This window comes from Sinocyclocheilus grahami, unplaced genomic scaffold (assembly GCF_001515645.1).
Source record: "Sinocyclocheilus grahami isolate Dianchi unplaced genomic scaffold, SAMN03320097.WGS_v1.1 scaffold646.1, whole genome shotgun sequence".
Taxonomy (NCBI): Eukaryota; Metazoa; Chordata; class Actinopteri; order Cypriniformes; family Cyprinidae; genus Sinocyclocheilus; species Sinocyclocheilus grahami.
This window is the reverse complement of record NW_015505825.1, coordinates 482,452-508,347: the sequence shown is the minus strand read 5'-3', so window position 1 is coordinate 508,347 and position 25,896 is coordinate 482,452. Positions and strand designations below refer to the sequence as shown.

Genomic DNA, 25,896 nt, shown 5'->3' with positions numbered 1-25,896 from the left:
CACACACACACACACATATATATATATATATATATATATATGAGAAAAATGCAAGAGAGAAGCATTTTAACTATGACTTTGGGAACCAGTGAAAACCATAGACCAATATTTCCATAGAACTAGTCCAAAAGGCCACATTGTCGTTTTTGTGCTTTTTTGTTAGTGCCTGTCGCATGCAAATGGCAAGCTGAGCGTTACACCTCCGAGCTCTTGTCTGGGAATATTTCCTTTTCCCTCTCCTGCCAGTGTCAGTCGGCCGACCCTCACCATCGGATCTGTTTCTAATTAGGAGTAACATTCCAGACCAGGGTCAGCCGACCATGTGCAAAGCTTTCATTCTGTATGTCACTTTTTTCCTAACCAAGTTGTAAAGCATAAGTAATTGTGAGCAGATAATTTTTCTCGCTCTCTTGAAATTCAAGAGTTCTTCTCTTCAAGAAGGCAGAGACATGGCTACCATGCGGTGCAGTCACCCAGTCTGCTCTTTCACAACACAATTAGCTGTGCTGAAAGGTATTTGCCATTACTCAAAGCATTACACTGTAGCCTACTTTTCCGATTCAAAACTGACAAAGAACTTATGTTGTGTTATATATGAATTCACTAAATGCATAGCAGACGCAGTAGATTTGTTCCATCAATCCTCTATTACAAAATGAAATGAAACTAAAGTAACATTCTACATATTGTATACTCTGTAGTAGCATGACATCTAATGGTTGGTTTGGGAGGGGTAAAGTACCCTTCTCAGAAAGAGAGTAGTTATTTTTATTATTAATCTTACCTGAAATATCAAAGGGTGGGGGTTCAGGGGCGTCAGAGAGGGTGGTCTTCTCCTCTCCAGCCAGTGGCATACTCTCTCCTCCATCAAACATACCAAACACACTCACTGAATACTTAGTGCCGGCCCTGAGATGAGAGAAACACAAATCAGTCAACAATCCTATCTATCAACCTCAAAAGGCTAATAGATCACAATTCATGGTTTTCACGTGACATAATACACTTACAGGACTGGCCACCTGGAGGGCAAAACAAGGCTTTCTGTGCTGTCTACCAGTTTTTTGGTTTTTTTTACCAGGTTTATATTACATACTCAAATACAAATACAGTGATTTTAAAAGACTAAATTCAGTACACATTATTGGTGAAGCTTACTACATACAGGCAAGCAGCTGCATCCGGTATATGAACACAACATACAAAATTGCATGCTAAAATTTTCCCATAGAAAACTGGTATAAATAAAATGCTTAATGTAAGTGAGACAGTGATATTAGAGGACCAAAATGAGTATACACCTTAACAATTAAACATAATATGTACAAGCAAGCAGATGAGCACAGAATATAAAAGCAACACACAAAGTTTCACGTTAAGCATTTTCCCATAGAAAACCATTATAAAGAGAACGCTCAATGTGCAATTTAGCGCATTGCATTCATATTCTGAGCTCAGCTGCAATTTGATCTTTTAATATCACTGTATTAGTTTATTAATTATAAAACAAATTTAATGTAATTCAGTTCTAAGCAGCTCTACAGATGACAATAGTGTCATTTTCCAGCTCAATTTAGTTCAATGTCGATACAAATCAGTTCAATAATAGTTTGGATGTTGCAGATTTTCCAGTGTTCAATCTAAATATTTGTGGCTTGAAACAGATGGAACTTTGATGGAAAACTGATGCTGAAGTTCTATGGATGTTTTGCCCTACAGGTCTTCATGACTGAAAGCTAACATGTTTTAAGAAAGTACATGTTGTCCATTTGATTTCACAGTGACTTTAAAGGTGTTTATAGGGTGTATCTTCAATATTCAACAGGCGTCTGTGAAGTTTTTCATGTGTCTGCATTGGCGTCTCATACCTTAGCTCCTCCAGAACCACTGTGTTGTCATAGGGGCCTACTTGCAACTCTCCCAGGTCCATTTCCTCCCCGGTGGGACGGAAGGTGACCTTGTAGCCCTTCACATTCCCAGGAGCATGGTCCCAGGTCACCCTGAAACTGGTTTTAGTGGGCTCTGAAGTTTGCAGGTTTCTGGGAGCTTTATATAGAGACACTGCAGAGGAAATACAGGGTGTCAAATTAGACAACAAAGAGGATGAACATGTTCACATTCAAATAACTTTAACCTCAACAACTTCTGCCGCACCTCAAGTTGTCAAATATCTGCTATTAACTTACACGTGGTTCCTTCTCCTTGTCTTTGTCTTCCATCACCAAACTTGTAGACGGGAACCACTGTGATATCATAAGGGGTTTTTGGCTGCAGTCGTCTCAGGACTAAAGTGTTAGTGCCCCCTGGTGCTTTGGAGGCCAACTGGCGTGTCTCACCCTGAGGTTTATATGATACCCTATAATTGACAACATTGCCGGGTGCTGGCTGCCATGTTACTCGCATGGTCCTCTCTGTTTCTTCTGAAACCGTAAGAACTCTGGCAGCGGCTGACACTGTCGGGGAGATAAATGAAAGACAATGTCCATTAAACGTTGGACTGATTCAACCACATTTCCTAGAGGTCAGGAAAACCAAACCATCTGAATAATCATAGCTTGTCTGCCAAGATAATCTTGATCCAACACAGACCACGGCTCTCCAAACCGGGTGAAACCAGACATGTCGAAATGGTTGTACGTCATGCATAACGCAGACACTCTAAGACTGTCTGCAATGTTCTCTTTTTATGCCGTGACCGGAGTGTTTTTACGCAAGAGGGAAAGGAATGAATTGTCCGCTTTTAACCGGCCTACGGAACACTTTCAGATGGAGAGACCTTTTACAAATTGGGAGTTTTATGGATGGAAAATAACACTTCCAAGTTTTCCAAGAATCCCTGATCCAATAGGACACCATGTGTTAATGTTGGTATTGAAGGAGGTAAGGAATAGAGTGATGGCAGCAGACATAAAATGGAGACGCCTAAGCCAGAAGACTGTTTTCGGCTCAACTTCTGGACTTTTTAGATGACAGACAGCAAGATAAACCAATTATAAATTTCAGCACGCTTAACCAGTGTGTTGCCCCACTGAATAAGTAAGAGGATGCCATAAAGTGCTGCAGAGTGTGTTGAAATCCGCCATCCCTTGATAATAGAGAGCATGTGTAAATCATTAAATTAGCCACTACACGCACTCCATACAGTACACCCACCATATGTTACAATAGCCCACAGCGAAGGTATTTTAGAGGAAACAGTGGTAATGACGCAAACCTATAGCAATGACGTTCTGCCCCCGCTTAGTGTTGAGCTTATGAAAGGAAATTTAAGTCACTCTTTCACTTCTTCCACATCAGAATGAACACTGAGACATTTCTGTTTTAGAGTTTTTGTCTCCCGCATACTTCAGAGAGCATGTCATTATGTTGCAGAGTGTTCTTAAAATTGACATTAAACTCGAAAACTGATTTTGTCATTTTCTGAAGAAAATCGAAGTGATGTTCACCCCAAAATGCAAAACTGGATGCCAAGATGTTGAAATCGCATATGTCTATATGATTGCTTGGGTGTTCTAAAGGCGCATTGTCATTTGCAAAATTTCACGGACAAAAAAAGTGCCTTTGTGTGAATTGTCTAGCAATGCACTTTCAAACCATGCAGCTTTCTGTTGCTCGACGCAGAAAACTCATGGATTCATGGAATTTGCTTGAGTAACTTTTTACCCTCACACACGGATTTCTATTGATAATTACTAGATTTCGCCCAAGGAATTTTGATAGGCAATGGTCAATGCGACTGCCCCTTAATTGGTTGCTTGTTGGCCCACCCTCAAGTCCGTATGATATTCTGGTCTCTAGATATGGCTTGGGTGTAAGTCTGTGGGTTTTGTCATCCTTCAGGTAAAAAATGTGGTAAGTCTTCATTCATTGTTAAGGCATCACATAAATCTGCAAAAAAATGACTGAACTCATCTGAATTACACGGATTATCTAGCACCACACATTTTTTATTTATTTGCTAGTAGCTCAATTGTGTTGAGTGTAATTTTCAAACTTTGCACTGACTGGTTCAGATTGGTATGGCAGATACTTCATTGAGGTTTATATGCATGTCAGTGAAATATTCGGACATTATATACAGTATATCAAGTTTTTTTCCTCTCTGGGGTAGGTTACCTCAGGACGAGGGGCCCACCTTAGACACACAGAGCGAGGTAAAGAGCGTTTGGTCATATGCTGGATTCATTACGCAGGCGGGAATGGACTTACCATCTGTGGTCTCCTCTCCATGGAGGGGCTCCCCCTCCTTACTGCTGTAGGCAGCATAGACAGAAACCTTGTAGCGGGTCTCCGGTGTCAGTCCGTCCAGAACAGTGGTGGTTATGTCCCCGGGGACGGTTTTCTCGCCAGCTTCCTCCGAAAAGAGGGATTTCCAGGTGACCCGATAAAGGCGGACGTTGCCAGGGGCGGCAGTCCAGGATGCCACAAAACTGCTCTCAGTGACATCCGAAGTAACCAGATTCGTAGGTGATCCGAGTTCTGAATGATTGAGAAAAAAGACACAAAAATGTAAAAAACATCATTATAGTCTGGTCACAGAGAAGCAACAAACACTTCCATTAAATAAGGCTACCCAGGTTAACTAGTCACCCAGCCTGACCAAGCTGGTAAGGCAGTCATGTTTCAAAGGTTTTAGAAAGATCTCTGACACCTACAGTGTTCAGACTGGAAGACACACTTGTTAACACCAGTTTGGCCAGGCTTAGAGACTAATTAGACCAACAAAATGCTAACCAGGCTACATTGGTTAACTTGTCTACCAGGATGTCCAAGCTTGTTAGGAGGATGTGTTATCATGGTTTTAAACAGGTTTCTGACAGCTAGTCAGGCTGCGGGACAGACTTTCCAATCACCTAAACCAGTTAACACCAGTTTTGCCAGGCTTAAACACTAAAAAGGACCAACACAGTCCAGTGAAATACTGTATAGGTGGGTTTAAGCAGCCTGTGTTGGTTAACCAGGCTGTCCAAGCATGTTTTGGTGGCTTTAGGGATGTTTCTGACGCCTAGTCCAGCTGGGAGCCCTGCTGAAAAAACCAGCATGAATTCCATGTTGATCCAGGCTGGTTTATGCTGGTTAGAGCTGGTATAGTTCTGGTCTAGCTGGTGGACCAGCATTCTGTTCTCAAGCAAAATTGAGATTGAGTAGCTGGTTCACCAGCATTCCTGCTTCCCTTACTTGGTCCTGCAAACCAAAAATCAGCATGCCACATAAGCATACCTAATGTTGGTGACCACCAGTGCTGGATTTTCACTTGCTAATCACCTAAAACATTTAACACCAGTTTGGCCAGGCTTAGAGCCTGATTAGACCGAATCAGACAAGAAACATACTGTAGATGGGATTTTTTTAGGTTATTTACAATAGGTACAGTTTTTTGTATTTTAAAGGTACAAAAGTTTTTTATTTTTTATTTTTTTTTCAGAGGTTGACGGGCCTGATCAAAGCAGAGCAGTGGTCTCTTATAAAAGTAGAAAATTTAGAACAAAATAAATCTGAGAAATTTGAGTGAACTCTTCAGTTAAATGAGCATTTATCTAATTCTCCACTAGTCTGTCTAAAACGCCGGTAGCTCGCGATTGCTTTGATTTACTCTGTCAGTAACGCGTACCCTGGAAAACAGCTCTGCAAAAATAATTTCTCTCTTTGCTGCCACACATCTGTCATCACATCTACTTTCCATTGAACACGAAACTCGATCCATTAAACACAGACTGCTAAAACTGCAGCTGTAGCTCGCTTTTTGATCTGCGCCATACCACCTACCTATCTTCACACTCTCTCATTCTCTCAGTTCTATGTTGAGTGGCCCAAAACAGAAGAGGAGAGAGAGACTTGAAATGATAGGAAATTGTCAGAGTGCTGACAGCAACCTGTCCCTAACCTTACGCGTATCCCACCACAATAGCAGCAGAAGCGTTTGACAATACAATATGAACACAGAAAGTACACTGTACTTATTTTTTGATGTAAGTACATAGACCAAATTGTGTTGAGAGGGACAGTAAAACAAGAAGTTTTTTAATGTTCCAATTAATATGTGAGCAGTGCTTGCCAGTGCCAAAGTTGTCGACACATGAGGCTTGTTTTAGCATTCCATCCAAGCAAAATGTTGATGTTAACTGGGAACAGGAGTTCTAGCACTAACGTGACTGTCATCCTGAATTATTTCACTTTGGAAACGTTTGGAGTACCTGGAAGCAAGACAAATTCTCCAATGCTGTGTCCTTCTGCCTGACACATTCTCTGACCAACTCATGCATATTAAGTGATTTTTTTGGCCTTTTGCCTTTATTTCGGTAGGACAACGCTAGGGTAGACAGGGGGCAGTGGGGAACATGGTCAAGAAAGAGCTGTGTGTTGCCCGCTTGCCTGCAAGGTACTCAGACTTAAAGACTTTTCATCCTCATTCAAACCATAAAGGAAGCCAGGACTGAAAGTCACAAACAATCAACCTCTGGCGAAATATCTGTAGTATACTACAGTATGTACACTGCCATTCAATAGTTTGGGATCAGTAAGATTTTTTTATGTTTTTTTTTAATGGAGTCTCTTATGCTCATCAATGCTGTATTTATTTGATCAAAAATACAGAAAAACAGTAATATTGTGAAATATTATTGCAATTTCTAATATTGGTTTCCTATTTTAATATACTTTCAAATATAATTTACTTCTGTGACGCAGCGCTAAATTTTCATCAGCCATTACTCCAGTCTTCAGTGTCACGTGATCCTTCAGAAATCATTCTAATATTCTGATTTATTATCAGTGTTTAAACTGTTGTGCTGCATAATATTTCTTTAGAACCTGTGATACGTTTTTTCATTGATTCTTTGATGAATAAAAATGTAAAAACAACAGCATTTATTCAAAATATTCATCTTTTCTAACTATCACTTTTTATCCATTTAACACATCCTTGCTGAATAAAAGTATTAATTTCTTTTCTTTTTTAAAGAAAGAAAGAAATTACTGACCCCAAACTTTTGAATAGTAGTTTTGAACACACACACAAAATCTATTTTGAATAAACACTGTTCCTTTTAACTTTTTATTTATCAAAGAACAGCTGAAAAAATATTAAGCACAACTGTTTCCAACATCGATTCTAAATCAGCATATTAGAATTATTTCTGAAGCATCATGTGACACTGAATTCTCAAGTTTACATTTTTGAATTAAGAAGATATGCAAGTTAACATTTGTAATGGCATTTTTTACGATTTAGTTTAATAGGCTGAAGAGGAGATGCAGTGTGAGCTGGTCAGCCCCTAAAGTCCTTGTTTAAGGTCACTTCCTAATTGCCCCGACTGGGTTTGGCCCCACAGTGCACTTTTCTGGAGGCTGAGGGCAACTGAAACAAAGAAAGCTGTGTTATGCTCCAGGATATGGAGTTTAACGCATCTCAGTTTGGAAACGCCATGTCATCGGCCAAAAATTAGTCACATGTTTCCTTTAGCTTGTCATTGAAAGGCGGCTTGAGTCAGCATACATTATGACAAGCCTCTGAAATATGGGCTTTTGTATAATGAGCGGAGGACAGCCATTAGCGGTTCCGGTTAGATGCTGTAATCGGTCATTTTAATACGACACTGCTTGAAATCCATCCAAAGAAAGACGTGCAGTAAGTATCGGGCATTTATGGCTGATACGTTAAAGCTAAAAACCTTGGATGAAATTGTTTGGCAGTGGCTAACCTTCAGCAAGCCCACAAGTTAATGGCAGTTCTGACATGCTTTTTATCAAGAGAATATTGAGAAAGATATGAACTTCACTTTTTGTGAAAGTAAAAAAGAAAGCGTTTTTTTTTTTTTTACGTAGAAGAAACTGTCTCTTAGTGGTTTGAGACCACTCATATAAGCCAGAAAGTAATAGGACACAAATAACTAGCAATCACTAAAAATCTAGCACAGTATCAAAAGACTTTGTAATCTATTTATTGACATGATGTGATTTTTAAATTAGTAACTTTAGAAAAGTAGAACAGAACCATACACTGTATGATTTAATTTTTAAACCCCAAATTCTGATTGCAAGACCAAGGTTAGACACTAGAAATGATTTCACCAAACCGTTATCTTTTGAGGTTTTGTTTCCATTCACTCTTCTTCCAATGCCAAGCATGAGTGAGGACATTTTTACAAGCTCAGCTAAATCATCTGCTGCCAACACACCAAATGTATAAACCCAGAGCTTGGGGGAATCCACACAGTGAGATCTGTCATTAGATGACACATCTAAAGGGTCATCCATTTGGTTCCCAAAATTACGGAGTGCACTTCACACTCACAGACAACACTGAAAGACTTTTAAGCACATCTGTCCTCTGTTAAGAGCTTGATACAGAAGCATGCAAAGAAACAATTGGAGTAGTAGAGAGCCCTGTCTAAAAACACCAAAATGTACAGCTTCCCTTTAACACTCTGTCATAAAGTTCTGTTCTTCCCTAACAAAAGAGTAATATATTTAAAATTTAATTCTAAGTATAGTTCAAAATCTTTATTTACTGACATATCGCTCAACGCATTACTTAGTAACCCGTTACTGTAATTTGATTACTTTTTTAGTAACGGAGTAATTTAACACATTATAATGTTCAAAATAGTTATAGTTACAGTATAGTTATAGTATAGTTACAAGCCGAAGTCTCTATACGTTACTGCCGTGTTACACTGCTGATGCGAACGTATACAGAGTTTCTATTTAGGCTATAACACATGTTTGCAGCGTTGAGCAATTTAAATAAATAAAGCACTTGCTTTAGTTAAAAATAACAGTGTTCTGTGAATGTTGATGCTTTAATAACAAATATTTATCGGGAGCGTGTATGCTGGGATTTCATCAATTTCATGGAGAAAAAAGTAACGTAACTAGTAATGTAACTAATTACTAAATACTTTTGAAATAAAGTAATCAGAACAGTAACGTGATTACTTTTAAAAGGAGTAATCAGTAATCGGTAATTTGATTACATTTTCAGAGTAACTTGCCCAACACTGAAAACCAGTCATAAGGCTCAATTGCTCGAAATTGAGATTTATACATCATCTGAAAGATGAATAAACAAGCTTTCCATTGATGTATGGTTTGTTAGGAAAGGACAATATTTGGCAGAGATACAGCTATTTGAAAATCTGGAATCTGAGGGTGCAAAAAAAATCTGAAAATCGCCTTTAAAGTTGTCCAAATGAAGTTCTTAGCAATGCATATTACTAATCAAAAATGAAGTTTTAATATATTTACGGTAGGAAATTTACAAAATATCTTCATGGAACATGATCTTTACTTAATATCCTAATGATTTTTGGCATAAAAGAAAAATCGATCATTTTGACCCATACAGTGTATTTTTGGCTATAAAAAATATACCCAAGCGACTGGTTTTGTGGTCCAGGGTCACACATACTAATTTAATTTTATCTGAAGTACTACTTGTGCACAATGCACATTTCTTAGTATTAAGCCAAAAATGTGTTTTAATGTCACTATTGATGAGGATTGTATGATCTTTGAATATTATCAGTCTTTAAATGCAAGATATTTAGAGTGTACCTGAAGTATACTTGCAATAGTTCCACTTTAGCACACACAAATATACTTCAGTATATCTTTAGTTGGACTTCAGCACTACTTAAAGTGCATTAAGGACAAATATTAGTTTACAATTTAGCAGACTGTAAGTATACCAGTTTAGTATACCAAAAGTACAATACAGGGTATTGTGTAAATACATATGTGTAAATGTACTTGTAGTATACTTAGCATGAAATAAATGTATTTCATATATATTATATTTATTTTTCACTAGGGTATATCTGCCAATATTTGGGAATGATCAGATTTTGAGATTGTCAAAATTTGACAAAATGTTCAGACGGCCCATTTTTATTTGATTTCAATTTTCAATTTCTCATTTTGTTTCATTCAATTGTATTATATCCTATAGATCGACATTCTCACAGTAGCCAAACTGCTTTAAAGGTATCTGCATCTATTATGGAAAAAGCAGTGTAGGTCAACGACTGGTGCAGACTGCCATCTGGGTGTCTTAAACCACCCATCAATTTTTTGTTTCATTTTCACTGGTGTCAAAAGTATTCACATTCATTACTCAGGTAGAAGTATAGATACTAGGGTTTAAAAAGACTTCTGTAGAAGTTGAAGTATCAACTCAAGCTTTTTACTCAAGTAAAAGTGCAAAAGTACTGGTTTCAAAACTACTTAAAGTATAAAAGTAAAAGTAATGTAAGGAAAAAAATGCCATTAAGGACAAAAGCTTAGGCCGCGCCACAGGGGCCTATTGTGCACTACCCCACCTCCTCAAAAAAACATTTTTCTAAAGGCCATAATGACTATGTTATATTAAAATGTTAATGTTGAAAAATGTGGGATGCACTAGGCTACCTGTTTCAGCCGCATATATGCCCATTGAAAATGAACGCGTTTTAGTACAAAGCAAATACATTAAAGAACCATATATGTGTACTACTGAGCATTAAAATGTGTTTCATGGAGCGGAAGATATGATGACTAGTTGCTTATAAGTATTGTAATGGTGCAAAAAGTCAAACTTCAGAGGCATGTCATCAATAACCTTTATTGGAATGTAAATGTACATCCAAGCTTAGCTGCAGGAATCTGTGAGGGCAACGGACAAGAAAACTGGTGTACCCAGGGCAGGCTTAGTAACAATTACCCTTGTATGGTTGTCTATATACAATAAACATTAGTGCTGTCAAAATGAATGATTAATCCAAGTGATTAATCAACAAATAAAAATGAAAAATAACTCATAATCCTGATACCTTCCCGGTATGTACTATGCTCAATTCTATAGCTAATGGCAACAATGTCACATTTAACTAGAAGATGCGTTGTCAATCGCAAACGCTAATTTATTCAAACGTCTCTCTGCCGAACTACCGACTGTAGCTTAATTTGCGGAGGACGAAGAGAAAGCACCCGTTTGATAAATGAGCCAGTAGTGGCGAAATTATAACTTTTAAGAAATAATCTTTTTTGAGTAACGACCCCAACACTGGCTATGTCCTTGCTGGAGTGTGAGGTGATTTGTGTCATGTGCAGGTGCGATGGATCGCGTACAAACCAATAGCCTACGGTGTCGGAATGGTATATGTTTATACTTCTCATCCAACCACAGTCAAATTCACTCTATCCGGATGGCGCGATTTATCTGGATAGGGGTTTTTTTTAACGATGACAAGCCGGAATGAAATAGGAGTAACGAGGGTATTTTTAAAATGTAAGGAGTAGAAAGTACAGATAATTGCGTGAAAATGTAAGGAGTAGAAGTAAAAAGTCGGCTGAAAAATAATTACTCCAATAAAGTATAGATACCCAAAATTTCTACTTAAGTAAGGTAACGAAGTATTTGTACTTCGTTACTTGACACCTCTGTTCATTTTATACAGTGTACTGCAGACAAATGAATTGCTTTGTAGGAAAAGCTTCGAATGCAATACTGAAGTGTCTTACCTTCCAGAGTAGTGCCTGTTCCCATCAGTGGCGCTCCGAAGCCAGAGGTGTAACGGGCACTAACGAAGATCTCATACTCGGTGTCTGGTGACAGATTTCTCAGCAAAGCAGTTGTTGCGTCTCCTTTAACAAACATTTCTTTCCTTTCCCCACCATCAGGTTTGTAGGCCACTTGATATTGCAGCACATTGCCTGGAGCCGCCCGCCATGAGACCCTCATGCTGGACACGGTCTCGTTGAAGACCCTCAGGTCACGTGGAGAGCCCCGCACTGAGAGGGAATAATAAATATGGGATTAATTTACTTGTTTTAGAATTTCAAGGTAAAAGGGCCAAAACTTCCCATGTGCTGACCTTCTTTGGTGGTGCCCTCAGTGTCCATGGAGGGACCCACTGCACTTGCATACTCGGGGTACACTGTGACACGGTAAGTGGTGACGGGTAGCAGTTCGTGGAGCACAATGGTGACCTGACTCCCATCAGTCTGTGCTTCCAGTTTATCTCCTCCACCCACTGGCTCATACAACAGTCTGTACCTCAGCACTGCTCCTGGAGCGGCTCTCCACGACACGCGGAAGCTGTCTACGGTCTCATCGCTCACCACGAGGTTACGGACAGAGCCTAATTCTGAAATGCGAGAGCAGTGCGTGTTATCAGTCACATGCAAAAAAGCTGTACTTGTCAGTGATAAACGACTTTGACTGTGATTAAATACCTTCTAAAGTTGTCTCCTCGCCTGTCAAAGGAAAACTGTCTCCTTTATCATACTGGGCGATGACATTAACCTCGTAAGTGGTCAGGGGCGTAAGATTGGGCAAAATCGTAGTGGTGGTGTCAGGAGGAACCACCAAAGAGATGTAGTCTCCAGTTACGTCAGCCGCTGGCCTGAAACGCACCAGAAAAGACAGGACATCCTCTCTGTCAGAAATCCATGAGGTCCTGAAGCTTCTGGAGGTGACCTCAGAGAAGCTTAGCGACTTTGGTGGAACCAAACCTGTATGATAGAGCACATCACTATAAGTTAAAAGCAAAGTATTTTCTTGAAAGTTTATTATCTGGCTTTCCATGCTTTAAGCTTGGTCTTGCTTGCTTGATTCCCTCCAAGAGAAACTTTAGTAATACATTCTAAATAGACATGTGTTAAAGGGATAGTTCACCCAAAAATGAAAATTCTGTCATCATTGAACACACACCCTGTACTGTTGAACACACAAGAAGATATTTAAAAAAATGTACAGGGTACACTTCAGTACAGGGACCAATTCTCACTATTAAATAGTTGCTTATTAGCATGCCTATTAATAACATATTGTACTTTGTACAACTATTAAATAGTTGCTTATTAGCATGCCTATTAATAACATATTGTACTTTGTACATTTATTAGTACTTATGAAGCACATATTCTGCATGACCATATTCTACATCCCTAATCCTACCAAATACCTAAACTTAACAACTATTAAGAAGCAGAAAATGTGTAGTTTATTGAGGCAAAGCCATAGTTAATGGTTTGTTAATAGCGAGAATTGGACCTAAAAATAAAGTGTGACCAAAGAAAAGAAAAAAAGTTGACAATCCCCATTGACTTCCATAGTATGGGGAAAATACTACTGTTTGGTTACGCATATATTCTTCAAAATATCTTGTTTTGTGTTCAACAGAACAAATAAACTCATGCAGGTTTGGAACAACTTAAGGATGAGTAGATGATGACAGAATTTTAATTTTTTGGGTGAACTGTCCCTTTAACACAATAAAAAACTGAAATATGTGGTGTATAACAGCAATTTAGTATTGATTATGATGATGTTGCTTATTTATTGTTCATGATGTTTATTATATCTAATATGCCCTCAACAGATGTTTCCTAGTATTTGTATTATGAAACCGTACTGGTGACTGTCCCAAGCAGGGTGTGTTCGTGGATCTTTTGTTGATCCTGGAACAACATTCCCATCAAACAAACATAGTCTGAACCCTATCCTTAACTAACTACCCAGAATAAACTGCTTATCAGAGGGAATAGATAGGCTGATAAGATTGTTGTTCAAATCCCTAACCCCAGCCCTAACCGTAATTCTTTTTTTCATTCCTAAAATGTTATTGGTTGATAAGACTGTTATTCCAGGTCCATCAAGGCTGTTGATCCAGCAACCTGTCCTACTTGTAAATCATGGTAAGCGAATGTAGTCGAAGTTGGCACGTACTTCTTTTCTTGATGTTATGGAGCTCCTGCTCAATTCTTAGGCAGATGGATGTGGTTAGTTCCTTGGAGATCCGCTGAAAAGAATCAAAGTCTTCCACCTCAAACACATGGTTATCAGCAGGAACGTTGGCAATCGCCTCCAACTCGGAGCGCACGGCGTCCTTGACTCCCACGGCAAAAATCTCCACGTCTGCTTCCCTTAGTTTGTTGGCAGGGATTTTAAAAGAATCCGAGGATTTGCCATCTGTGATGAGCACCATGACTCGGGGCACGTTATCACGAGCGCCACGGGCTGGAATGAAGATCTTTTCCCTTACGTAGGTCATGGCTTTGCCAGTGTTGGTGGAGCCTCCACGGTAGGGGAAGGTGCGGACTGCATTGAGCACAGCTGCATTGTCATCGTGCTTGTTCAGGGCAAACTCAGTGTGAGGATCCCGGCTGTACTGAACCAAGCTGATCTGCACTTTGTTGGGTCCGATGTCAAAAGAATTGACGAGCACTTCAAGGAAGGCTCTAACTTTAGCAAAGTTAGCCAGTCCTATACTGTAAGAGCCATCGACCAGGAGGACAATATCAGCTTGGACCTCGACCTCTTGGGAGCACTCTATAGGCAACAAAACACAAGACTTCACAACCTGTCTGTCGGGAAATTATATTTGCATTTTGAGGGTAAGCAGGTCAAAAAGTACCAGTATATAGATAAACTATGAATAGGGTAGATCTGTGAGATTTAAGGCTGGAGTACACTACACAACTTTTGCCATGATTTTTGCTACGGTTTACAGTCTGGAGGACCCAACACTAGTTCCGATTTAAAAAGCCATGTAGTATATTCCAGCCTATAATAGGATGACTAAAGATCCGGACTGGCAACTCAAATGTTGTAAATTCAGTCCCCACAAGAAGGTGATCCATGAACAGTTGCATCCTTGATCAACACAGTTCAAGGAATTGTAGTGCTCAGATCTCTTTCACACTTCTCTGTGCTCAAACTTAGTGTACCGTTGTTGAATACTTGGGGCTTGTTTACACCATTAAGACATGTTTTGGTCGATCCAATCACAAGTGGACAACACTTAATACAGGTATGAACTGGGTGTAAAACCTTTTCAGCTTGTCCAGTTGTAGTTTTGTCCAAAGGTAGTCGAAAACGTATTAGATTGGATTGCTTTTCACACTTGAAATTGTTAACCCTGGGTCATCCTAAACCCCGGAAAAACGTGGAGAAAAGTGATAGATTAAAACACCAAATGTTACCCGATAGTTGTTACCCGATCGACCAAAACGCATCTTAATACCAGGTGTAAACAGGGCCTTGGAAGCATTAATGAAAGTAGTTGTTAGCATCTTACCTGTAGACACCTTCACAGGCTGTGTTTTCTCGTTGACAACTTGTGGCTTACTAGGAGTCAGACCTTTGAGGGCAAACAGACTGATCTCATACTCTGTCTCAGGAGACAGGTCTCTGACGTTGGCCACGGTGAATGTGGGCCCTGTGTAGAGCTCCTGCTTCTTGGCGCCAGCAATCATGGGGAAGACCTGCAGCTTATAGCCTGTGATGTCACCAGGAGACGAAGCCCACCTAATTCTCATGGATTTGGAGGAGACGTCAGTTACTCTGAGGTCTGAAGCTGGTTCAACAACTGGGGTAAAAAAGGATAAATATTTATGATTCATAGATCTTCCATTAACTGGTCAATTCTCTGTGAGTTTACGATGCATGGCCAGTACCTTCCTCTCCGCTTGCAAGCAAATTTAGCTGCTCCTCCACACCAGAGCACACCTGCGTGATGAGCTCCTTCTGCACCTGATTGATCATGTCGAAGTTTGGGACATTATAGATATGCTTGCTGTGGGGAGTGGAGGCTATCTCCTTTAACTCATCCTCATCTGCTCCTTTGATACCTGAAGACAAACGCGGCTTGAAAAAGTGTTCCATGCAGTTTTGGATGCATGTCCAATAGATGTATACTGTACATACCCAGGACAAAGATCTCTACTCCAATGTTCCTCAGGCGTTCTGCATACTCCCCTACTGGGTCTTGTGACTTTCCATCCGTGATGATCATGGCTACTTTTGGAAAGCCTTTCCTGGCTCCAGCCGCCACAGTGAAAGTGTTTTTCACCAGATAGTCCATTGCATCACCTGGTTGATGGATGCATGTAAGAAACCGGTACAAATTAATTCATGTCGAAGGAAGATTTAGTAACACATTATTTTAAGGTGTCCTTGTTACATGTTACATGTACTTACTATTAAAATAACAATAAATTACGCATAATTACATGCAAGAAACACTAACCATATAGTAAGCACATGTAGTTAATTAATATTACTCAGTACTTAAATGTATAATTACACAGTAACAAGGACACCTTAAAAATAAATTGTAACCGAAGATTTCAAACTCTTTTAAGTGATTCTTTTGGAAGAATTTGTGTCGAAATATGAATATTTATTCAGCTGTTTATGACTCTTTTTTAAGTTTATTCAGGTAATGATTTATTTTTAAACCTAGTAGGTCGTTCCAATATCGCCTATGTGTTACCACATGATAGATTGACAAGAATATTGTTCACACTCCAAGCCAAACCCAATCCCTTTCACCAACAATCCCCAAACTCTGATTGGATGATTAATGTTGACTAGGGTTGTTCCAGGACCAACACAGCTGCTGATACAGAACCAAGTCCTAATCAGCCAAATAATGGTATGGCAAATCGTAAATCTTTTACACACCTGTCATGGTGTTACCACCCTTGTAGGGCAGATTTTTAATGGCTCGCAGGACATCAGGCCGCCTGTAATACTGGTTCAGGTTGAACTCTGTCCTGGTATCTGAGCTGTACTGCACCACAGCCACTCTGGTCTTATCCTCTCCAATGTCAAAAGCTCCCGCCATGGCCCCAATGAAACTCCGGATGAATTTAAAGTTTTCTCTTCCCACGCTCCAAGAGCCATCCACCAGGAAAACCAGATCCGCGATAGCACTCACTGAACACTCTGCATGACGAGGAAATGAAGAGGCATGAGAGAAAGCCATATAAGAGTCTACTATAGATCTACCACACTCTTTGTCTTTGTCACACATTTGACTTATTTGACACATTAATGGACAAACATTTTTGTTGTTTAGTTTATTTTGCAACTACACTTACACAATTATTAATGACTCCTAAAAAGTCATGTCCTCTGTCTGTTTCCTTTAACATTTCCCAACAAAAATGATGCTTCCGAAGCAAATGGAAACTTTCAATAAGCTTATTTCTGTTTCTTTAGACACGACTCCAAAACTTTACTGTGAAATGTCCATCTTGAGAACAGGTTTTCTGGAATTTCAATTGGATTTGTTTTGGCACCGGTACTCTCGATTTGGACTCACAAGAAGTGGAATTGGGTCAGGACCGTAATCCTTTCCACCAGTTGTGATGTCTGAGTGTGTGAGAGTCAATGAGTGAGGCTAGAAAAAGTCTCTGAGCCCCTCTCTGCGTTATACCAGCCACTTCTAACAGTACAAAGCAAAGTGTTTTATGAGCTCTGATTCTATTTTAATGCTTTTAATTAGAGGCAATTTTTACACTGCCAACCACAGCCTTGAGCAATCTTTCTTTTTGCGAGCAGTAACAAGTCTACAGCGGTTGAAGTTTAGAGGAAAAATGTGATCTAATACTCTGCATATAAAATTCCATTTCATAGGTGATAAGAAGCAAGGAAACTAACATCTGGAATGATGAAGAAATGGTTTGATTGAATATACTCACTGACAGCCTCTAACGGTGGACTCTTTGTTCCACTTGTGTTGCTGGATTGAACTGTAAGAGCAGAAGAAGTTAGGTCTGTGTCTTGGAAGCTCACATTTTCTTTTGGCAAACAGATTTATCAAAACGAATAATCAACACCTCGTTTATTGTAAATTTGCTCAGAAGATCTCGAACTAAACTGGATTTGTACATTTTTTGAAGAAAATGTGAATGGTGCTTCAAAACAATTAGTGTGTTGTGAGGGCTTGAAAGAGTATTGCTGCAGTATTCTGAATGTTTTTTGTCCATTGCTATGTGATGCCTAGGGTGTTATGGGTTGTTCCATTACGGCTTAAGTCAAAGGAGTCCACTCCTAACTCTCTATTATATTTTGGTCTCTAGACATGACTCAAGTTACCAAATTACCTTTTTAAGATATTAAATGTAAACTTTTCTGGCATTTAAAAGCAGGTTTTAAACGTTTTTTCCTCTTCTTTATTCTATAAGCCACATGACCTGAAATATCACTCAAGTTTCAAGCCAAAATTGAACACATGAGCAAATTCCTTACCATGCATGTATGCAATACCAACAGTTGCTTGTTTTAAAATCCAAAACTAATAAGAAAAAGACATTGAGGATATCTGGTGTGCACTTACTTGTTATTTGTCCAAGGATAGGGATACTTTCTTCCGCACCATCATATGAATTGATAGACACTGAATAGTCTACATCTGGAGTTAAATCCGTGATTGGTGTGTTTGTGGCCGAGACAGGAAGACTGAAATCTTTCAAATAATCTGGAACAGATAATGACATATCAAGTCAGAAGAGAAGCTACTCAAAGCGGATCAATAAAAAACATGCAGATGTTGACATCACGCACCTGTATCTGATATGACTTGTATTCTGTAGCCCTGTATCTGAGACGAAGGCCTCCTCCATGACATATGCACTGTGTTTTCATTTAAGATTTTAAATTTCAAGTCTGAAGGAGGCTCCACTGCAAACAAAGGGTTAACAGAGTCAAGATCCCGAGAAACTGCAATATTTGAAGTAATAATACATTTTGAAGAAAAAACATTAGATGATTTTCAACAACCCCAACGACAAACACTTCAGGACTGAAGTTTAGTCATTTATTGTTGGGCGAGACAAACAGAACCAACAGTAAAGGTGACAAAACACGACATAAGAGAGTGACGGAAGCCATTTCGGTTCAAATGGCCTTTTCTTGAGTTGCAAAACCTGGAATCTCATGGTCTGCAGCTCAAGCAGAGAAGAGCTATCACAAATAAAATGTCGTCGACAAACCATCCAATACATGCTGAATGCAATCAATACAATGCATGCCTGTTCACTGGAACTCTGGTGACAAAAATAAATCATATCAAGACATTGTTCCCATTCCCAAAAATATTGATTATACAATGGAATCAAGTTTTCGAGATGTCAAAGATGTCCAGATGGCTCTGTCCGGAGTAGAGAAAAATACATATATGTTATATATACACTTTGTATATATACATATATTCCAACAAGGCTTGAGTACTAACAGGTTTTACTGAAGGCACGTATCCATTGCAAATCTCAAAAAAAGAATACACAGCTCGTCGTGACAGACTTTTGTGTAGTTCCTTTTCAAACAGAAGATGTACGTGACAAGACGACACTCGATCCGCATTCGTCTGGTTGTCAAAGTGTCATGCACATGTACATGGGGGAACAACTTTTTACACTGTTTCCATGTACACAAAGGACAACACAACAAATGTATTTCAAAATGATATTCTGTCATAGACATTATTGACATGCAATCTACATCAAACCGTCGTGGATCTCATCTCAGTAGGTGGTGATCTAAGGCAATGAGATGTCCACTTACGTACTCCACATCCATGTTACATCTGCATGCATGAATGCTGATGACTGATGTAAATCTCTGCTGTCCGAATAATGTCTTGAATGCATAGGAAAAACAGGCGATGTCATCCAAAATGCAAACGACAGGTGATGTTAAACATGCTGAGTATTACAGAAAAGAATTAGTATATTTAGAGTGCAGCTTGCAATATCACACTCTAAAAAATGCTGTGTTAAATACAACCCAGTGCTGGGTAAAATAGGGACAAACCCAGCAATTGGGATGTTTTGACCCAGCGGTTGGGTTAAATGTTTAACCCAACCTTCTGGGTAGTAACCCAACCGCTGGGTCAAAACAACCCAATTGCTGGGTTTGTCCCTATTTTACCCAGCACTGGGTTGTTTTTAACCCAGCATTTTTTAGAGTGCACATTCTTAAATATAAGGGTTCCTAAATGGCCATAGAAGAACCATTTTAGTTCCCCAAAGAACCTTTCAGTGAACATTTTTTGTCCTTAATGTGAAGAACCTCTTTTACACAATTATTGTAAGAACCTTTTGTTTCCATGGATGTTAAAGGTTCTTCATGGAATCATCAATGCCAATAAAGAACCTTTATTTTCAGAACACTTAAAAATGAAACTTTGTCGTTCTTTGGAGATTAAAAAAGTTCTTGATGTTCCAGTACATTATAGGTTTTTAGGGTTTTTTTGGCTCAGTATTTTACAGTTTTAAGCACTAGAACATGATTTGGTTCTAATTGGAACCTTTATTTTTAAGAATGCATTGTAGAGTTCTGTAAACTAGTACATTTATTACTAGTCTTCATCGAAAAGGCGATGAAGATCCACAGTGTCTGCTATAGATTTATGATCATCTATAAGAGCAGATCTTCGCTGTACAGACTTTTCCATGCACTACTGTTCTTAATTCTTCTTGACGGCCAGCTGAATAATGAGGACGTGGCAAAACGTCACATGCGCAAAGGAAAAAAAGGAAAGTTTTGGGTGGAAAGAAGTGGCCAGAGCAGCAGAATATCATTTTAAAATAAACGGTGGAGGAAGCACACCAGGAAAACGACAGACAACACGACCTGCTGGAGAAAGAATGCTCACCAACCTGACGCGCCAAACTCAAACGGTCTGAGCCGATTCCCTTCATGTGTCCGAACAGGCCGAACCCATGAGTCTTCACGATTCACAGATGAGGCATCTTGTGTCACGGCACCAGCGCGCATAAACGATGTCTGAAACGCTACCTTACCATTGAGCTTTAATACCGGCTTGGCAACTGTTATAATAATGGAACTTTGTTGACTCTGTTGACAGTTTCATAACGAAAGTGACACAAACGTCGGCTCGTGTTGAGTTTCTGGAAACTTCAGGATGAGGAGGCCCGTCAGGAGAGCACTTCTCTCATCCCGCGGAGAGAAGGTCTGCCCCATGTCAATAACCTCCAGCCAGTCAGGCATTCTTTCTGGCTAGCGCCATTGCCAGGCAGTTCGGAAAAGAGGGTTGGAGTCTCCCGGAGAAGCCGAGCAGATGCCAATGTAATTCCACAACATGTGCTGACATTAAACATTACTGCATATTAACTTTCCATATGGACTGCAACTCAGCGTTTTCGTGAGCGGCTGCAGGAAACCTAAAAAGGCTCTTTGTCTTTGTGCTGTCTGAGAACTAATTCAGCCCTCTCATGTTACATCTTTCCATTCTGTTACAGCACGCGCAAAAAACCCCCGAATGTTTCCATTTGGTTTTCCAGTTGAATCAAACTTCATCCTCACGTTCTCACATCACTTTCGCTCGAGACAGCTGTCGGAGGGCTAAACTGATGCTGTTTGGTGGTGACTTTAATTACAGATCCGTTTTGAACTAAAACAACTTCAAATCATGCGGTAGAAAACACTTATCCATTTTACTTCTGGAACCCATTTATAGCTAAGCATAAAGTGCATATGTTTTTATTAAAAGTATTTTTATATTTCATTGTATGTGTGTATCCAGCTCAGTGTTGCCAAGGTTGTTTTGATGATAGATGAGATCGGAAAATAGTTTTGGGTGGAAAGAAGTGGCCAGAGCAGCAGAATATCATTTTAAAATAAACGGTGGAGGAAGCACACCAGGAAAACGACAGACAACACGACCTGCTGGAGAAAGAATGCTCACCAACCTGACGCGCCAAACTCAAACGGTCTGGGCCGATTCCCTTCATGTGTCCGAACAGGCCGAACCCATGAGTCTTCACGATTCACAGATGAGGCATCTTGTGTCACGGCACCAGCGCGCATAAACGATGTCTGAAACGCTACCTTACCATTGAGCTTTAATACCGGCTTGGCAACTGTTATAATAATGGAACTTTGTTGACTCTGTTGACAGTTTCATAACGAAAGTGACACAAACGTCGGCTCGTGTTGAGTTTCTGGAAACTTCAGGATGAGGAGGCCCGTCAGGAGAGCACTTCTCTCATCCCGCGGAGAGAAGGTCTGCCCCATGTCAATAACCTCCAGCCAGTCAGGCATTCTTTCTGGCTAGCGCCATTGCCAGGCAGTTCGGAAAAGAGGGTTGGAGTCTCCCGGAGAAGCCGAGCAGATGCCAATGTAATTCCACAACATGTGCTGACATTAAACATTACTGCATATTAACTTTCCATATGGACTGCAACTCAGCGTTTTCGTGAGCGGCTGCAGGAAACCTAAAAAGGCTCTTTGTCTTTGTGCTGTCTGAGAACTAATTCAGCCCTCTCATGTTACATCTTTCCATTCTGTTACAGCACGCGCAAAAAATCCCCGAATGTTTCCATTTGGTTTTCCAGTTGAATCAAACTTCATCCTCACGTTCTCACATCACTTTCGCTCGAGACAGCTGTCGGAGGGCTAAACTGATGCTGTTTGGTGGTGACTTTAATTACAGATCCGTTTTGAACTAAAACAACTTAAAATCATGCGGTAGAAAACACTTATCCATTTTACTTCTGGAACCCATTTATAGCTAAGCATAAAGTGCATATGTTTTTATTAAAAGTATTTTTATATTTCATTGTATGTGTGTATCCAGCTCAGTGTTGCCAAGGTTGTTTTGATGATAGATGAGATCGGAAAATATCAAAGATTTAATTTCATGCATGAAGAACTGTGTAAAAGAACTAAGGACAATGTGCATTTCATAGCAAAAAAAACCCAGCTTATATATGGATAGTTATGTCAGTGTATCACATGTTGTTACAGTGTTACTCATATTTATATAACACATTTTAAACTATTTGTCATGCAAAGTGTGTAAAAATGATAAAATCCAAGTACCTATTCAGATTCAGTAACCTAAGAGGTATAAAATACAAATGTATGCATATACTACATACATAAAGTATAAATAAAATCAAGTTTATTTTAAGCATTTTTATGGGAATCCAGCAGCTGTCGACTGTGATTGGATGTGGGGAAAAAATAGGCTAGATTTCATTCCTTCTGGGTGGGGTTTGAGCTGAAAAAATGTCTGGGATCTGGCAACCCTGATCCAGCTACACAGTGCAATACAATTTAGTGATTTTGTTTGCATGTGTTCTGACTCTTGATAAATGTACATTAGAGTTTGACTTAAGATACTTATGTCTCTGCAAGAACTTACTGCAAAAGTCTGCAGTTTAACCTTTTTCTGACATTTAATAATGATGCTTTTGTAACAATGTTTTCATTTCAGCTCCTGTAATTAACCAGCGCTAATGGTAATTCATTGGGCAATAACTGACTCATAGAGGAGGTGATGACCATCCCAGACTGCTTGTTTCATGCTGCATATCTGCAGAACTGCTGAGGCATGCCTCGCAACAAATGGCAGATTGTGACTGTTTTTCATACTAAACATATTAAGTATAAATAGCTTTTACTTTTGTAATTCTCTCTCTGTGTGTGTGTAGAAGCACACGCCTCTATGTAGACTGGAATCACAGACAACATTGTGCGAGTAACATTTTTAAACAAACAGAGCACATCATTTTCATTTAATAGCTTATTAGAACTATTTCTAGAAATGTATAAGCTATAAATAACTATATAGAAGTTCATCATACAGGCCAAAGTTGATTTATAAGAAGTAGTAATACAGTTTAATATAAGATATTCAACAAGTTAGCAATGGATGCTCTGCATCCAATTAATGAACAAAATCATATTTCACTGTAAATGTTTTAAAACGGAAGAGAGACAGACAGCATGGACTATACCTTGAGCCTCTACTGAATTCAGTAATATAGTAAAGAGTGCAGCGGCAGCCAAACACAGCCTGATCTTCATGTTTACACAGACACAGTCAGCAGCTCATTAATTAATCTACAAAGAGAGAAAAAAAAATAATGCATCGTTATATCTACAGTCATTGCATGCACTCTAAAAAAATGCTGGGTTAAATACAACCCAGTGCTGGGTAAAATAGGGACAAACCCAGCAATTGGGTTGTTTTGACCCAGCGGTTGGGTTACATGTTTAACCCAACCTTCTGGGTAGTAACCCAACCGCTGGGTCAAAAACAATCCAATTGCTGGGTTTGTCCCTATTTTACCCAGCACTGTGTTGTATTTAACCCAGCATTTTTTAGAGTGTAGTATGCCTACTTTACTTTAAATAATAGCAGAATTATACCAATGCATTCATGGTGTGCTTAGTTTAATTTTGTACTAAATAAGTGTGAATCATTTTAACACCTAAACATGTAAATGGCAATTAGATGACAGAACTCTCGGCTTATTCCCTTTCAGTTAGATGACAGAACTAATGTGTAGAATTGACGGCTCACGAGCGCCTCCACGTGGAGCTTGACACAAGCGCAGTGAAAATGCACAACCATTCCTCTGATTAATAGGCTATAGACCTAAACCTAAATCAACAATTAGCCCATCTCAGAATAATTTCTGCTAAACATTTAAAAGCTCGTTTTACCCAAATTTTAATATATAAAAAAAAAAAAAAGACGTGGCAGAGCTTTAAAAAAAAAAAAAAAACATGCATTAATGAATTACAAAATTGTGATTAAATCCTCTAAATGTCACATAAATCACCTTTCGTAACATTCGTAATGTTTAACGTTAAATAACGCGTTATTTGACCAATTCCGTACAAATCTAAATAACTCCAAAGCAGTAAAGAAGTCATATTCAGACCTGTACTCGTCCGTCAGGATCACAGCTGGACTGAGAGCCTCGTCCCGCTCCTCCAGCAGTGAGGGAAGCCTCTGGGAGAATGGGAGGAATCTGAGCTCAACCTGACACTAAATAGGGGGTTGCTCCCAACTTTACTCCCTTACGAAATTCCTCAAGAATGGAGCCCCCTCTTTTAAATCAGAGATACGGGACTAGGCTACTTCAGAAGAATCCAGATGCAGATGTGCTGGGGTATTCAGTTTTAATAGGCTGCCTCAGATCGTGCTTAGAAAAGATGGGCAACATTACTAACTCGAAAAATGATTAGAATGAATGAAATATACTTATTGGTGAAATGTAGGCTACTTTTTACGTAAAATTCAGCTACCTCACAAAAACTGTATTAAATCCTCGTGTTTAGACATAGCCTTCTTGAAAAGGGAAAAAGTCGATATTTTTATGGTAGGGGAGTCGCTTACCATGGGCTACTGTTGGTTAGACAGTCGTGTTAAAGGGACAGTTCTCCCAAAAATGAAAATGCTGTCATCATTTACTCACCCTCATGTCGTTCCAAACTTGTATGAGTTGCTTTCTTATGTTGAACACAAAAGGAGATATTTTGAAGATTGCTGGTAATCAAAGAATTGGTGGTTGCCATTGACTTCCATAGCATTGTTTTGTCCTGCTATGGAAGTCAATGGCAACCACCAACTGTTTGTGACTTTTACTAGCAATGTCTGAGGGAAAATTGTTCCAGCGACTTTTTTTTTTTCAGTGCAGATCAGCCTTTCGCATAATTACTATACCTAGAGCTAAAAAGTCATTACTTTTAACTTATTTTGAAATGCGTTCACTACTAAGAAAGATTTAGCCTATTCATCATAAAAAGAAGAGCATTGTTGGAAATCATACTATTAGTATATTCTTAACATAATTATCATACACTTCATAGCATAGCTGAACAATTATCCACCATACTAAGTTCATATACACAGCGTCTTATCAAGTTTCTTAGCGAAAGAAAAAAAGGAGAATGTGATCAAGATGAGATGGGTTTTAATGTACTTGTATTCAGTGTTGGGGAAAGTTACTTTTAAAAGTAATGCATTACAATATTGCGTTACTCCATAAAAAAAGTAACTAATTATGTTACTTAGTTACTTTTTATGGAAAGTAATGTGTTACGTTACTTTTGCGTTACTTTTATAATCTGGACAGGGCTTGCTTGCTTGTTTTTAAAATAAAAAAAAGTTATAGTTTTGGCAAATATAAAAGCCTTTTCACACCAAAAGTGAAATGAATGCGCCTCAGGCTGAAGGGAAAGTACAGTAGAATGCAGAAGAAGACATTTAACACCCTTCAGCAATAAACAAACACACAAATGTTCGTCTAGAGTAATTTGTGCTTATTAGTACGGTTGAACTGGATCATCGAAGCTCAGAAGCAAAT

The 25,896-nt window shown here is 39.1% G+C and overlaps 1 protein-coding gene across 1 annotated transcript in view; it reads right to left on the bottom strand.

Annotated features, from left to right (window-relative positions):
• LOC107558454 (collagen alpha-1(XII) chain-like) overlaps positions 1-24,538 on the bottom strand; it is an 80,976-nt gene extending 56,438 nt beyond the window's left edge. The window contains exons 1-17 of the mRNA XM_016242119.1: positions 24,469-24,538; positions 23,536-23,641; positions 18,335-18,451; positions 18,108-18,248; positions 17,470-17,520; positions 16,448-16,711; positions 15,689-15,853; positions 15,439-15,612; positions 15,060-15,350; positions 13,709-14,311; positions 12,214-12,492; positions 11,853-12,125; positions 11,500-11,769; positions 4,210-4,479; positions 2,187-2,453; positions 1,869-2,061; positions 785-909 (exon numbers count right to left, since the gene is read on the bottom strand). Coding sequence (XP_016097605.1) covers positions 785-909; positions 1,869-2,061; positions 2,187-2,453; positions 4,210-4,479; positions 11,500-11,769; positions 11,853-12,125; positions 12,214-12,492; positions 13,709-14,311; positions 15,060-15,350; positions 15,439-15,612; positions 15,689-15,853; positions 16,448-16,711; positions 17,470-17,520; positions 18,108-18,248; positions 18,335-18,451; positions 23,536-23,605 — 3,553 coding nt within the window. The 5' untranslated portion in view covers positions 23,606-23,641; positions 24,469-24,538. The remainder of the gene's footprint in view (positions 1-784; positions 910-1,868; positions 2,062-2,186; positions 2,454-4,209; positions 4,480-11,499; positions 11,770-11,852; positions 12,126-12,213; positions 12,493-13,708; positions 14,312-15,059; positions 15,351-15,438; positions 15,613-15,688; positions 15,854-16,447; positions 16,712-17,469; positions 17,521-18,107; positions 18,249-18,334; positions 18,452-23,535; positions 23,642-24,468) is intronic.
• Positions 24,539-25,896: the final 1,358 nt, after the last annotated feature.